Source organism: Phyllostomus discolor, chromosome 5 (genome assembly GCF_004126475.2).
Source record: "Phyllostomus discolor isolate MPI-MPIP mPhyDis1 chromosome 5, mPhyDis1.pri.v3, whole genome shotgun sequence".
NCBI lineage: Eukaryota > Metazoa > Chordata > Mammalia > Chiroptera > Phyllostomidae > Phyllostomus > Phyllostomus discolor.
Genome location: NC_040907.2, coordinates 12,600,146 through 12,615,305, shown reverse-complemented (window position 1 = coordinate 12,615,305; position 15,160 = coordinate 12,600,146). Strand labels below are relative to the sequence as shown.

The 15,160-nt window shown below is 40.2% G+C and overlaps 1 protein-coding gene across 24 annotated transcripts in view; it reads left to right on the top strand.

Moving 5' to 3' along the window:
• The window catches only part of EIF4G3 (eukaryotic translation initiation factor 4 gamma 3), a 294,941-nt gene that overhangs the window by 258,658 nt on the left and 21,123 nt on the right, over positions 1-15,160 (top strand). For 18 of the 24 annotated variants that reach the window (XM_036025450.1, XM_036025440.1, XM_036025437.1 and 15 more), the window contains 5 exons: positions 2,854-3,074; positions 5,054-5,172; positions 7,322-7,494; positions 12,808-12,933; positions 14,365-14,446. In XM_036025450.1, coding sequence (XP_035881343.1) covers positions 2,854-3,074; positions 5,054-5,172; positions 7,322-7,494; positions 12,808-12,933; positions 14,365-14,446 — 721 coding nt within the window. The remainder of the gene's footprint in view (positions 1-2,853; positions 3,075-5,053; positions 5,173-7,321; positions 7,495-12,807; positions 12,934-14,364; positions 14,447-15,160) is intronic. The other 6 variants (XM_036025438.1, XM_036025463.1, XM_036025439.1 and 3 more) reach the window with 1 other exon arrangement.

Here is a 15,160-nt window from a genome sequence, read left to right as displayed (position 1 = left end):
AGGAGGGGTGGAGATGGTCAGCCAGGGTGGAGAGGACTCGTGGCAACGTGACAGCTCATGGAGTGGTCCATCCCACATTTGCATACGGAGAAACCAGGAGGAACAACTCGGGAGGAAGACATACCGGAAAATGCAGGGTTCCAAGTGGGGGGAAATAAGCCCTCAAAACCTCTAAGTATAAAAATTGGTGGGGGATGAGGCAGCAGGAGAAATTACCAGCCTCACGGAAGAGTTCGTTGGAGAGACCCACAGGGTCCTAGAACATACACAAAGCCATCCACCTGAAAATCAGCACCAGAAGGGGCCAGTTTGCTTGTGGGTAGCAGGGGAAGTGACTGAAAGCCTACCAAGAGCTGAGCAAGCAGCATTGTCCCCTCTCGGACCCCTCCCCCACATACAGCGCCAGAAGCAGCTATGTAGGTTGCCCCACCCTGGCTAATACCTAAGGCTCCGCCCCTTACTGCATAACAGGTGTGCTGAGACAAAAAAACATGGCCCTAATGAAAGAACAGATCAAACCTCCATAAAAAATACAACTAAGCAATGAAGAGATAACCAACCTATCAAATGCAGAGTTAAAAACACTGGTGATCAGGATGTTCAAAAAATGGTTGAATATGGTGACAAAATAGAGAAAGAAGTGAAGCCTATGCAAACTGAAATAAAAGAAAATGTGCAGGGAACCAACAGTGACAGGAAGGAAACTGGGACTCAAATCAACAATTTGGACCAGAAGAAAGAAACATTCAACCAGAACAGAATGAAGAAATAAGAATTTTAAAAAATGAGGAGAGGTTTAGGAACCTCTGAGACAATGTAAATGTTCTAACATCCAAATCATAGGGGTTCCAGAGGAGAAGAGGAAGAGCAAGAAATTGAAAACTTAGTTGAAAACATAAAGGAGAACTTCCCTAATCTGGCAAAGCAAATAGACTTCCAGGAAGTCCAGGAAGCTCAGAGAGTCCCAAAGAAGTTGGACCCAAGGATGCACACACTAAGGCACATCATAATTACATTACCCAAGATTAAAGAGAAGGAAAGAATCTTAAAAGCAGCAAGAGGAAAGGAGACAGTTGCCTACAAAGGAGTGCCCATAATTCTATCAGCTGATTTCTCAACAGAAACCTTGCAGGCAAGAAGAAGCTGGAAAGATGTATTCAAAGTCATGAAAGGCAAGGACCTACCTCCAAGATGGCTCTATCCAGCAAAGCTGTCATTTAGAATGGAAGGGCAGATAAAGTGCTTCCCAGATAAGGTCAAGTTAAAGGAGCTCATCATCACCAAGCCCTTATTATATGATATGTTAAAGGGTCTTATCTAAGAAAAGAAGATAAAAAATAGAAACACTAAAATGACAACAAACTCACAACTATTAACAACCGAACCTAAAAAGAAACAAAAATGAACTAAGCAAACAACTCAAAGAGGGACAGATTCACAGAAATAGAGGTCACATGGAGGATTATCAGCAGGGGGGTGAACAAAATACACAGGGGGAGGTTAAGAATAGTATAGGAGATGGAGAACTTATATGTATGACCCATGAACATGAACTAGGTTGGGGGAATGCTGGTGAGGCAGGAGGCACAGGGTGGAGGGAAATAAAGAGGAGGAAAAAATGAGACTTTAATAGCATAATCAATATATTGTATTATTTTAAAAAGTCCTCGAGTCTGTGTGGGGCTCTCCAAGCTAATGCCTCGGGATGCTCTAGATAAATTTAGCAATTTTATCTGAAGTGTGGAAATTAAAGGGTATGACTGCTCATCCACATACTTCTCTGTCACACTGTTCAAGTTATATTTGAGGTTGTCTTTTATTTTTCACTCACTCTAGGATACAAGTATGTATCCTATACTCTTCCTACTTTTCTTTTCATAGGATTCATACAGTCCAGGGTTCTGTTGGTTAGTAAGTCTGGAGAATGGATGAGGACCTGTAGTATACAGTAATGGTAGAACAAAAGTTTTAAAGAAGCACCTTTAAAGCTGAAGTTTCTTTTCGCTCTCAAACTTTTGTTTATTGCTATTGTAATGTTTGGTGAGGTAGACTTTCTAAACTATGTCGGTATTCCCTTGGCATCGGAAACAAAATGTGCTTCCCACAAGTCAGCTTTCTGTTGATGACCCGGATTGTCACCGAGCACCAGAGGCGCTGTCGAGGTCTTCTCGGCTCTTTGATATGACATCACTTCCGCAGTGACCCTGCTTCTTGAGAGCGTGGGTTTTTTCACAGCGGTTAGGCTGTTATTACGCCTCTGCCTCTTCCCTCTTCTCTCCCTTTTAACTAATTTGCTGCTTCTGGTCTGCCATGAGTAAGGAGCTATTTGTCCAACTGTTTAGAATCGACAACTAAATAGGAAAGTGGGAAGATTCTCTCTTAACATGAATGAAGTGTGTGTCATGGGCTATTCCAAAGTTACTTCTGTCTGGTTCTCAAATATTCTCCATGTGTTTGAGGTTTCTGAATAAATAAAGTGTATAATTTCTAAGATAGTGATATGTTCTTTTGCTATTCTGTTTCCCTTTTACTCATTTAGTTCATATATTCATTACTGTCTTAAATGATTTTTAAAAATTAAATCAAGGAATTGTCATAGTCATTATAAATTTTTAAGTGGTATCTCTTTAACATTTAAGAGAAAAGTTACAGCTATTTTAATGTTTTCTTTAAAGCACTGATTTTACTTGTTTTTGTAAATAATTCCACTTAGAATATAATTGGTGCCTCACACATCTTTAGTTTTCTCAAAAATTTTACTGCATACTTCAGAAAATCTTAGTGTTACTTTATAATTTAAATGCATAGGAGGTGAGAGTCTTTCTTTTGAAACGTGTTATTTTGCCCTTGAAGCCGTGGAAGCATGGGCAGGGAGAAGAATGACAAGCCCCTTCCCTCTGGAACGGCTCGTCCGAACACGTTCACGAGGGGCGGCAGCAGCAAGGACCTGCTGGACAATCAGTCTCAGGAGGAGCAGCGGAGGGAGATGCTGGAGACTGTGAAACAGCTCACAGGAGGCATGGATGTGGAAAGGAACACCCCTGAGGCTGACCGGAACAAAACCAGGGAGTCAGGTGAGAGACTTCATGTGAACAAATGCAGATGAAGATCCGGGCCTTCGTTTTGGAAATAAAACTATACGGGATATTTTGTGCCTGAGTTGATTTCATGATGACAACACACTCAGCAGCATCTTAAAAGTTTAACAGGCCCCTGGCAGGGTGGATCAGCTGGTTAAGCATTGTTCCATGCACCAAAAGGTTGTGGGTTCATTCCCTGGTCAACGCATACACCTAAGCTGTGGGTTTTATCCTGTCCGGGTGCGTATAAGATGCAACCTGTCCATGTTCCCCTCTCTCTCCTTCCCTCCTTCCCTGTCTCTCTTCCTCTCTCCCTCCCTTCCTCTCTCTCTAAAAATCAATAAGCATATCCTCGGGTAAGGACTTTTTTTTTAAAGTTAAAGGGTATCCTCATAGTTTTGTAACATAGTTCTTACTCCCCAAGTAGCCCTTAGTTCAGCAATTTGTAAATTCTTTTCTTTCTCTGTCAACGTGATGGTGATGGGTTCCTCTTGCTGTATGTTAAGCAATCTAAATTTCTTACACATTCCCTAAATAACACCCCACCGTGCATTAGAGTGTGTATGCTTTTGTAGAGCCCCTCAAATGTATGGAAATTCTGACATTGAGCCACTGTCAGACCAAAGAGAGGCAAACCAAAGAGAGAGAATCAGATTGTCTTGTTGTGTTTATCTTCCTTGGTAACCTCTGTGGTTATTGTATATGTTTAGCATGTATATGCTTAGAGGAATGACTCAGATGATGCTCTAAAAATTGCTTCATGTATTTAACCTATCTTGTTTCAGGCTCCTTGTTCATTACATGGGGATAACAAGTGTAGGGTTATTAAGATTAAATGAGAAGTCAATAAATGTAACTACTGAGAATGTTATCTGACATACAAAAGTTTTCAAAATGTAGTAGAGGTCATGATGAAGATGATGAAAATAGTTTAAAGATCATTTTTAGCACCTTGTAATTCTTAATCCTGAGATAATAGTGGTGGTTTATAACATCTTTATAACTTTCAATGTTTTACTGTGTAAGTTGTGTCTTCTAACTATAGTCTCTAAATGGATTTCAGAAGCAAGTTGAAATGTCTTCACCCAACGGATACACACTTCAGATCTTTTAGCTTTAAGGATACGTGGCTTTCCTATCTGTGTTAGGTATTTTGGGAATGTAACAAAATAGGGCATGAAAATAACGTGTGCAATGAATAATGTAGCACAGCTGCCCTGCGCATGTGTATTGTCTCAGTGATTTATCCCGTCACCACGCGCACACTGAGCAGCTCGTGACTTCTGGGCACTCGTTCCCTGCTCTCACCCTTCAGTCTGCTGTGTCAGGAGGAGCTTTATCACATAATTCCACAAAATATCACGGAGAAGCACAAACGGAGAAAAATGCTGAGAGGGAAAAATGATCATAGTTCTAAGGGAGTACTTGACTGTCTGGAACTGACACAGACGTGTATCAGGGAGGGCTTCCCTAACTTCTGAAGGACCGGTAGGAGTTAAGACAGGTTCGTAGGGCGGGGCAGGGTGGAACAGAGAATGAGCATTCCAGATGGGAAGTACCATGAACAAAGCAGCAGTAGACAGAACCATGTCGTGTTCTAGCAGTTGCCAAAGGCCAGCGCGGCTAGACCTCTGTGCGCAGGTGTGCAGGCCCCCTGAGCTCTCCATCACCGAACCAGTGGGAAGAAGTGAGACTGCAGAAATGGACACAAAAGCGTTAATCACAAATGTTTAGCATATTCCTATATCCTTTTAATTGTCGTGGATCATGAAAGTACAGAGTGTATATCTATTCTAAAATGAATGTCTCTATATTCTGCTTTTAGGTGACTTGCTTTATCAAATTTGTCTATTTTTAATGCTTTTATTGGGGAAAAAATGACAACAACATGTAAACATTATCAACCATGATCCCACCATTTTAATAATAATTTTTGTCATTTTTACTTTCTCGCTTTGTTTGAACCTCTCTAGTAGTGAAACCAGAAATTCCAACGACATCAGCGTCTGACAAGCCTTCATTGTCAGAAGAGGAAATAGAGAGGAAGTCCAGATCTATCATTGATGAATTCCTACACATTAATGACTTTAAGGTAAATGAATTTAAAACAACAACAACAGAATAAGCCCTGTGACACACACAATCACCTGATCCTGGCTTAAGTCAGCTGTGATGGTGAACCGGTGACACTCGGAGTGTGTGACCAAGCCCAGCGCAGTTCAGCTTGCACAGCCCTGATTCCTTTCCGCCAAGCACCATCTTTTGAACTGATACTGTGGATCGCAAGGGCAAGTGGCAGGAGGCGGGAATGGGTGCCTGTCCATCCCCACTGTGGAGTGATCATATCATACCTCGTGATTTTTACAGTTTATCATCATTCTTACATTAACTTGACAGTGTGTCTGACATTACTTTTTTTTTTTTTATTAAGTAGAAAACTGAGTCACAAAGGAGTGAGCAGTGTGCCAGGGTCAGACAGCCTAAGTAAACATGTCAAGTCACAGCTTTGCATTTGCCCTCCTTTAACCTGACCTTCTCTTTGACCTTCATTTTAAGATGGTTGTGAATATGAGAGATACTCTGCCTGACTTCATACATTCTAGTGGCAGAGAGTGACCATAAATAGGTAACTCCACAAATACATTTTTACATTGTAGTAATAGTAAATACTAGTAGAACTATTTAGGGTCTTAGGAGAGATCATGTAATGGGACCTAATTTGGGGATCTGGAGTAAGCAAAGGCTTTTGTCAGATATATTAAGTACTTTTGCTTTAACATATATAATTAATTCTTTCAAGCTTGCTTGTTCCCTTAACAACCTAGTTAAAATCTACTTTCCAGTGTAAAAAATCATCTTGGTTAGCTATAGCCCAGCCTTCTAAAAGCCTCCAGCTCTAGAATTGTCCAAAATTCAGAAGTAGGGAAGAGTTTGATGATAAGCAAGTTGGAGAGGAGTACTTTGCAGAGCCCTTGAAAACACAGCAAAAATAGATGAACGTTAACAGAAAAGAGCCAACAAATGTACTTTACATACTGGGATTTGTTAATTAGAGTCTTAGGAAGTGAGTATTCTTGTAAACTAGCAGCACAGTTCTTTCCTTGCATGGAAGTGGAGAAATGTGAGAGACCCAGAACGAGGAAAGGCTAAGATAGATGAAAAGGCATTATGGTGGTGACGACGCTATTGAAATGGGGCCCCACCCTGCGAGAACGCAAAGCACAGGGAAGAGAGAGCAGCAGCATTCCGGAAGGTGGAAATTAGGAGGATGAGTGATCATTTATTTAGAAGACCACAAATGTGCATGAGCTGCAGATGGAGCTGGAAACCGAAGGCTGATTGGTTAAAAGTACATGTAAGAAACAGTTTCACATGACAGCCTGGCCCAAATGTTTAAAAAATGCCAATGTCATAAAACAAAAATGAGGGAAAGGACAGATCTAGGTTAAAGGAGTCAGAAGAGACTCATGGCCTGCGATGTCGGGTGTTTAATTGGATCCTAGAACAGCAGGAAGCCGTGGGCTCCCCTCCTCGCACACACGCACCTTCCCCTCAGCAGAGCCGTCTCTTCAGAGGCGAAACCGAAGCATCTCACTCACACTCAAAGCTGAGGTAGGGGAGAGCAGGCGGCTCTCTGCCGTGTTAGCGATGCAGCCGCCCTCCATGCCAAAGGCAGTGGGCCTGGCCAGACCACCCCATGGTGAGAAACACTTAATAAGCCACACACCCTGAGAACTTCATAGTTCTTAGTACTTAAGCTAACCATATTAACTTTCCTATGAAAGAAGGCCTGTCTCGTTGAAGACTTTGCAAATATTAACATACCCCGACAGTGTGACCTCAGTTGCCGTTTTAAGTAAGGCCTTTGAATCATGACTTTGAATTTCTGTTTCATAATATGCCATTTTCAGTTTTTTAAATGATCATAAAATAGGTAAACATTGTATAGAAAAATATATTTTTGACTCTGGTCCTTTGAGTGATCTTTAATAAAATTGTTAACCTAGACATACTTGCTTTATAAAGACACACTTCTTCTATTTCCAAATATGACTTATATTGCCCACATCAGCCTGCATTTCACTGGGCTGTGTTAATGTTTTAAAAATTGTCTGTGAAAACCGTCTTGTTTGCAGAACTTTCTACTGAGTTTGTCATAAGTAAAAGATTTTAAATTTATTTTAACCCTCTGGTAATGCCGTCTAGATTTTGGGGTAAGCTTTTCTTTGCTGCTTGGACAGGAAGCCATGCAGTGTGTGGAGGAGCTGAGCGCCCAGGGCCCGCTGCACGTGTTCGTGAGGGCGGGGGTGGAGTCCACCCTGGAGAGGAGCCAGATCACCAGGGACCACATGGGCCGACTCCTGCATCAGCTGGTGCAGTCAGAAAAGCTCAGCAAACAGGACTTTTTCAAAGGGTCAGTATCCTCCTCGAGTGGTATTTGATTTATTTATTAGGCTTTTGAGTAAGTAGTTCATTTTCAAAGTACAAAGTACCTATCTATTTTAAGTTGTTAGTTTTTTTCATAGATTAAAAGTGTGTCTGCTATAATGTGTTGATGTATAATATTGATAATGTGTTGGTTGGTATTATGAAATTTGGAGACTGTGCTAGGGCACAAAGGTTATCTTCTGGGTTTTTTTTTATCTTATTGTTACACCTATGCTGTGAGGTAAGTAAGGTAGCAAAGACCCCTTAACCTTGGGGAAACGGAGGTTTCATCTGCCTATTTACATGTAAACCCTTGGATATTCTTTCAGGAAGAAAATTTTTCTTTTGTGAAAAGATTTTTTGAAAAATTCACTTAAACCCAAAAGCCTTAAATCTTTCAAAAACCTTGGTTATTCTGGCCAGGAAGTGCTTGTGTGTCCATGTTAACCCCACAGGAGGATAGGTCATTCCAAGGCGTTAACGACTGAGTCTGTTCCAGGTGGGTTTCCTTATGATCCCCGCAGACGGCTGGTTTGGTGAAGCCGGGCTGTCCCTGGTGCTGGATCCTCATTGGATCAGGTTCTGGTGTCTTCGTGAGACACCATCGTCACAAGTGCGTGGACTAGGTTCTCTGTGGTACAGCCACAGAGTCTCACCCAGGCTTAGGTTCTGACATCAGTGGTTAAGGCTAAAGCTGCGTATGATAAAGAACTTTATTTAGGAGCCGTGTTGCACAGTATGAACATGCAGTCACGGTCATCGCTGTTAGGTGCTTACACTCTAAGGGAACAGGAACTGAAACTTCCTGAGGGCCGGACATCAGATCTGTGCCTCCCGTCTCACACTGACTCAGGGTACATGCTCAGTGAGTGGGGTTGCAGGGAGAATTCTGCACTGTTTATTTTGCTCCTTATAGGTCTTTTTTGCCAAGTTCATGATGTATTCTTGTACATTCAGTGTGCACGCAATGAAATGGCACTGTGTATCTTTCAGACATGGTCAACCTCTTAGAATAGTGTAACCATTAAATGCCATGGTTAATGTACTTAGGAATAATTACTCATGAGTGTGTGATGAAAAATGGCATTGTCCTCAAGGTTTTGAAAAATGTGTACTTGCCCCCACGATCATGAAAAATTTGTGTTTCAACAGTAAGCTAGATTTCTCTGAATGCCGTGACTGACTGTATTAAGGCCATGTGATCCAGTTAACTTAATAAGAAACTTGGGCAAAAGTTGCCATGATTGTTGGCCTTTAAGGCCAGGATGGCTTCCCGGTCTTAAAAGAGAAATATGTCATTCACTCCACTGACCAGCCAATGTCAATAGTATGAGTAATGAGGGGATCCACACCCTCACAAAGAAAGTGAGGTCCGTCTGCCGCTAGCCAACTTGCAACTATAGTTTCAAGCCCCTAGAAACTACATTCACAGTAACTATTATTAGTAGTTTATAACTAACTTGCTTTTTACCTCAATATTATGATATAGTCACCATAAAGTTTTGGAAATTAGAATGCTGGATTATTACTTGTCATTTTATATCTCTCTTCAAATTATGCTCAGAAGTTAATCCATCTCTAGAAAGACTCCCAGAAGTGTAGTCCAGCTTCGCCAGCTTGAATCGAACTTGGGAGGTGTGAGCTGGGTTTCCAGGCTGTCTCAGACATTCGCGTTTCCCTTTGTGGGTTCCGTTGAGGAAAGAGTGTCATCAGTCATGGTCTCCACACTTTCACTGTTTTTGGCAGTGGCGGTGCTGGTGGTGCTGCTGCTGCTCATGCTGCTGCTGGCAACACTACCACAGCCACAACCTTTTATTTAGACTGAAAATGAAATTAACACTTCTGGGTCTCAGTAACTACTTCATCTTTCTCTATTTTTTCTTCTTTCTGCAGTTTGAGATAATGCAGTGGCTCCAGGCCTACCTTTTAAGACTAAAATAGACCTGAACAGGCCGTCCTTAGACCAGGACCACTACAGAAATCCCTATTCCTCCCTAATTGGAGGGAGAGGCCTGGCAATTTTTTCTAAGATAGAAACAAACTGATAGTTTAGTGTCATCATCCACAAAGTGGCTTCTTGCAAATAGATCAGTTTCCCAATTACTTCAAAGTCCCAAGTAATAAATAGTTCACACTGTCCAGAGGGGCCAGTTCATTGGAACAATGGGAACTCCCCAAGTCTTTTGTCTCTTTGGTCTCAATATGCAAAGATTTCTGGTTTTGCACAGCACTGCCGGGGACCATCTGAGGTTGGCTTACTTAGATGCTGCTGCTGGTTAGGTGCCAGCTTTTGAGCAGTCACCGAAGCCGTGATTCTGGGAAACAGAAAGTAGAAGGCCTCCAAGTTTGCTGGGCCCTGACCAGCCAACTAGTGTTCCGCTTCTCCTACAGTTCCTTAATGTTTAAGGCATGCAGTGCTATTATATATTAAGCTAGAGTAGACAGAAGCTTCAGATAGGCTCTTTGTGTTAAGTTGTTTATAAATAAAGTTTAGATCCTTTGGAATTTTCCTTATGAGGTACTCTATCAACTCTGAGCATACAGTTGCCATATATAAAGCACATCTTCACAATGGCAACATCAAGCCATCCTCTTAGAATTTTCAGTACTTGAATCTGAATGCTTTGTGACGTAATTCAGGTAGGTAGGTAGGTAAATGCATTTCAAGCATTGTTGATACTGTTGATACAGTCATTTTGTATTGTGGCTTCAGAAGTCGTCTTTTTTAAAACTGTCTGGTGAAGGTAGTTGAGTACAGTTCGCTGTTAGCCACAGAATTGGAATCACTTTGAAAGTTTAGCAGATGAAATCCAGGATGGCAGAAATTGGAGTTGACAGTGAACACAAAATATTTGTCCTTCAGGAGGCTTGCTATATTAGTATTTCACTTTGAGAAATATTTGTTGGAGAGGAAATTCTTATCTCCTCCTTGACTACTTCTTGGAACTTTTCTTGCCACTGTGGCAGTTCCACCTTGGTGAAAAGATAGGGTTCAGAGCTTACACAGACATGCATGCTGAGTTTCAAATGCAAAAATGCAGAAGTGCTAGTTAAAATGAAAACCCCATTTGCTCACATAGGTAGGTGGGATCAGGTTTAAATGGTCTTGGTTGTAGTGACCCTTTGGCGATGATACTGCAAGATAAGAAGGCTTTTCATCTTCTTTTATTTCACTCTTTCACCTGTAGCTAGATTCTTAAAATTACTTACAATAATACTTGATCAGTCTGATTTTTAGATGTCTTTTCTCTTTCTTCCATGTTTATCTACAACCAAATTTCCTCTTTTATTTAGTTGTCATAATTGGGGAAGATGCTACTGACAATGCCATTTCCAACTGTATTAGATTGTTTTGCCTTTTTAGCAGATTTCTGATTAGACCTTCACTGAATTTTTTACAATTCCAACTTTTTAACCATGCACTCCTTTCTTTAATTAAATTTTAGGCAGGAACTCAGTATATAAAATAAGAGAAAGTAGATCTCCTGTAGTTGAAATTGGGAGAGAATGCCTGAAGTTCCACCTGTGGACCTTACCAAAGTGCAGTCCAGTGGGTGTCGTGGTCACTGCATACCAAGCGCAGGGGTGCAGTATAGCTCTATTTCATTCCTCAGCCAGCAGAAAATGCGTATTATGCAAGGCATTGTTGTCGGCTATGTAGTGTAGTAGTCCAAAGACTACTGTGTGGGGGAGGTTCTACACACCTAGGATTTTTCTTTTAAAATCACACAAAAGGACTTAGGAACTTTAAACCTGAAAACAGATTATCTCTTCTTTTATCAGGCTTGTTTTGTGGAAATCCTATGTTCAGCCAAATAGGCTTTTTTTTTTTTTTTTAAATGAGCAGTATGGATTTGGCAGCAGTTGTGTTCCACAGACAGTCCCATGACTACTGGAGAAGTAGAAAACCAAGGCAAAAGTACGGGTGTCTTTTAGTTGTAATAGGAGATGAAAATAGCAGTAGATGTACTGCTGAAAGGCAGAATGGCTGCAGTCATGGGCTCGTGGGCTCATTAAACAGCTTAATCTATGCCACTAACCCATGGAGCATGGATGGGCATTGTAGGGTGATTAACCCAGAAATCCTGGAGTTCATCCAGACTATGGTCCCTTAGTAGCACATTAACTGAGCTGGAAGTCTACACATAATGAGAGAATAGTCAAGTATCTGTTGTATTGCAAATAGATGACAGATAATTGCAAGCTGGAAGGTCAGAAAGTTGGCATTAGGAATTCATGAAGCCCAGGGTTGGATAAAATGGCTAATCTGCAGACTGTTTTGAAATGGCACCTGCAGAAAGGTTACTCTGCCGTCCAGTGGTGTTTCTGTGTGCAGAGACCTGAAAGGCTGTGAACACAAGTACTGCCTGCCCATGCTCCTTCCTTCATTCATTCCTTTTCTTAGATTCTGTGTATTCCCTTGTAATTATGCATGTGTCTCCTGTAGTTAAATTTACTTCTGTTTTCGTACTTTATAATATGTTATATATATATATATATATGATGAATTAACAAAGTCTTACATTGTTTTTATAATTCTAAATGAGTAGCTATGCTGTGAGTCTAAGGAAAATTGCCGATATTTTGTATTTTATTTTCATAAGTATTATATTCAAATCCCATTTATTTACTTCATATTGAGAAATATTTCATAGCATGAGAGCTTGAAACTATTTTTCCTTTAAGATACAACAGTTGGTAGCATGTCGTAATGATGATGTTATTAGTAAAGTTGTCAGACTTATATCCATCCATTTTTTCCCCCATTGTAAGCTCCTCAAGGATAAGGCTTTTTGCTTTTTCTTCTCTTTGTGTCTGGTCTTTATTAGGTTTTTAGTCTGTGCTTCTGGCTGACTCAGAGGATATGATACTCAGCTGTGATGAACTCTTTATAATGTGGGATTAAATTGATAGCTGTCCCCCCAGAATTTCACATGGCTGCCTTATTTTCATCATTTAAGTCTTTCAAATGTCACCTCTCTACAGAGGTATTTTCTGACCCCCCGTCTGTATTGGGATATCCTGGTACCATAGTTCATGTTCTTCAGAGTATCGACTTTCAGCCCGTGCCTCAGAATGTTGTCCTGTCTGCAAGGATGCTTTTGTCCGTGCTCTTCTCTCTCTCCCCACACCAGTGTAAGCTCTCTGAGAGCAAGAGCCAGTTACTGCATGCCTAGAACAGTACCCAACATAGCAAATGCTTAATGGGTATTTCTTTACCAACTGCTTTTTTATCTCTTTGTTTAATCTTAGCTTTTGAATTACATTTGCATGTGAATTTTTTCCTGTTCTTTTTTAGTTTTTCAGAAACATTGGAATTGGCAGATGACATGGCCATTGATATTCCCCATATTTGGTTGTACCTTGCTGAACTGGTGACGCCCATGTTGAAAGAAGGCGGAATCTCCATGAGAGAACTTATCATGTAAGTTGTTCTTGTTTGTTTTGATGTATATCAAGTTAAACTGATGCAAAACTCACCGGCTGGCCTTCTAGCATACTGCTGGTCCCTTGGTGCAGTGATTTTCAATCCTTTTCATCTTGTGGTACATATAAACTAATTACTAAAATTCTGCAGCACACCGAAAAATGTTTTTTGCCTATCTGATAAATAGATAGAACTTTGATTCATTCATATGGACAGGTATTGTTATGTTGGCTGTTAGCATTTTCTTATTTGACAGTCTAGGAGAAAGGAGGTCAGCACCTCTGACTTAATAGTCCAGTATTGCATATTTGAAAAATTCTTGGTGGCACACCAATTGAAAGTCGCTGCCTTAGTGCCTTTAGAGAATCTTGGATGCAGCTGTGACTCTTTAAGACTTCTAATTTTAATATAAAAATGTTACATTATATACTTCATGTTTACTGTAGAAGTGATGGGGATATGATAGCCATGTGGCCCATTGAGGTTAGCAACCATTATAGATTTGGCTTCAGAATCATGTAACTGACGAGAAGGTGATTTTGCTCCTGGAAACTTAATGCTAACCTGACTTTTATGTCTGTCGTTGCTCCAGTGTAGTGACACCTAACAGACCATGGCACTTGTATAGTACATACATGCTCAGGTTGTAATACAAGGAACTGAGGTCTCAGGCATTCCTAAATTTGAACATGAGTGGGAAATTATTGCCACCTTGTATAGACTAGTATTTCCTAAGAAATTGTTCATTTAGACAGACTCTGCACACTGCTGTATCCCTTTTCTTTGACACTCACAGGATAAATTATAGCACATTCTGTGCATATAGCACGGTTATGAGAATCCTGCAGTAAAATGCAAAATGTAAAAACTATTTGGGTTTGTGTAATTAACATTGCCTCACTTAATTGACTGTACAATATATTTTTTTAGGAATGATTATTGGTACCCTGTAGAAATACAGTTTGGGAAATACTGATTTAGGCTATGAAAAAATAGATTCCTTTCTGTTCCAGCTGTATTCTAAAAAAGGTGGAGGGGACTTCTTTTCCTAAAAACAGTTAATAACTAAACTTCATACCTCTATGTTATCTATGGTGCTTTTCTCCTTTTAGCTTAAAGTGGGGTTTATATAAATAAATAGATTATTAAGTGAGACTGATCGTTGCATCTGCTTCTATCACTGAAGCAGTTAAAAGGCAAAAATCAGGAATTCTAAAGTCCCTTCGAAGCTTCTCCATGAAGCATAAAATGAACCTGAAGTTTCTGAACTACTTCTGTTGGAAATTACTTCGAGTATGTCCTGGGTTTGGCTTGCCCAGTATTGCTTAGGTTGTAAAGTGTCTGTTCTTGGGCACACATTGTTTGCCTACTGTTTCAGAACAGAAAGTTTATTCTGAGGTACTTAATCACTACTCCTATCTTTCACAGAGAATTTTGCAAACCTTTACTTCCTGTTGGAAGAGCTGGGGTCTTGCTTTCTGAAATATTGCACCTTCTATGCAAACAAATGGTGAGTGTTAAACCGAGCGTCAGACTCAACAGCATATTAGGAAAGGCAGTGATTTGGACCTTGGGTTATTGGTAAATAGCTTAGATATCACTGTGCAAGTAATTTCTGTTTCCTTTTATTGTTTGAAAAAAAGAGTGAGGTCTCTGTTTAAATCTAGTTTCTTCCAGGGGTGTATTTGTCCTTCTGTTCACTGGTAACTTGGAAAAGAAGTACCTATTCTCAACTAGATTTGATATAACTCTTAAAAATTTCAAGATATGTTTTATTTGTAGCTACTAATTTTATCTTTTCATGAAACAAAATGGCTGCATTATTTATACTTTTTAATTGAGTTCAATGAAAACTCCACCTCTTTCCAAGAAAGAGACAGGATTCATAAAATGATTAATTTTATTATTTTTGGATTGTGGGCTAGATAATGTGTGAAAATTATTCTGCAGGATTGCGAATTTCTGTCTTAAAGTTAGATTTATTTTAGTTTAATAAATACTACATAATTCTCTGTAAAGTTCTGTGCTAAGATCGCAGCCTACAAAGATAACTAAACCTTAAAAGAGTTTATAAACTGGAGAGGGAGATAGACAAGTCTAAACCAATAGTTTCAAAAGAGTGTGGTGAGTGCTATATGTTGGAGGCCTTAGAGGTTTGGTTTGGGAAAGGGGAGTGCAATCCCAGAGATGTTGTAACACCTGGGGTCAAAGATGTCAAAACAAA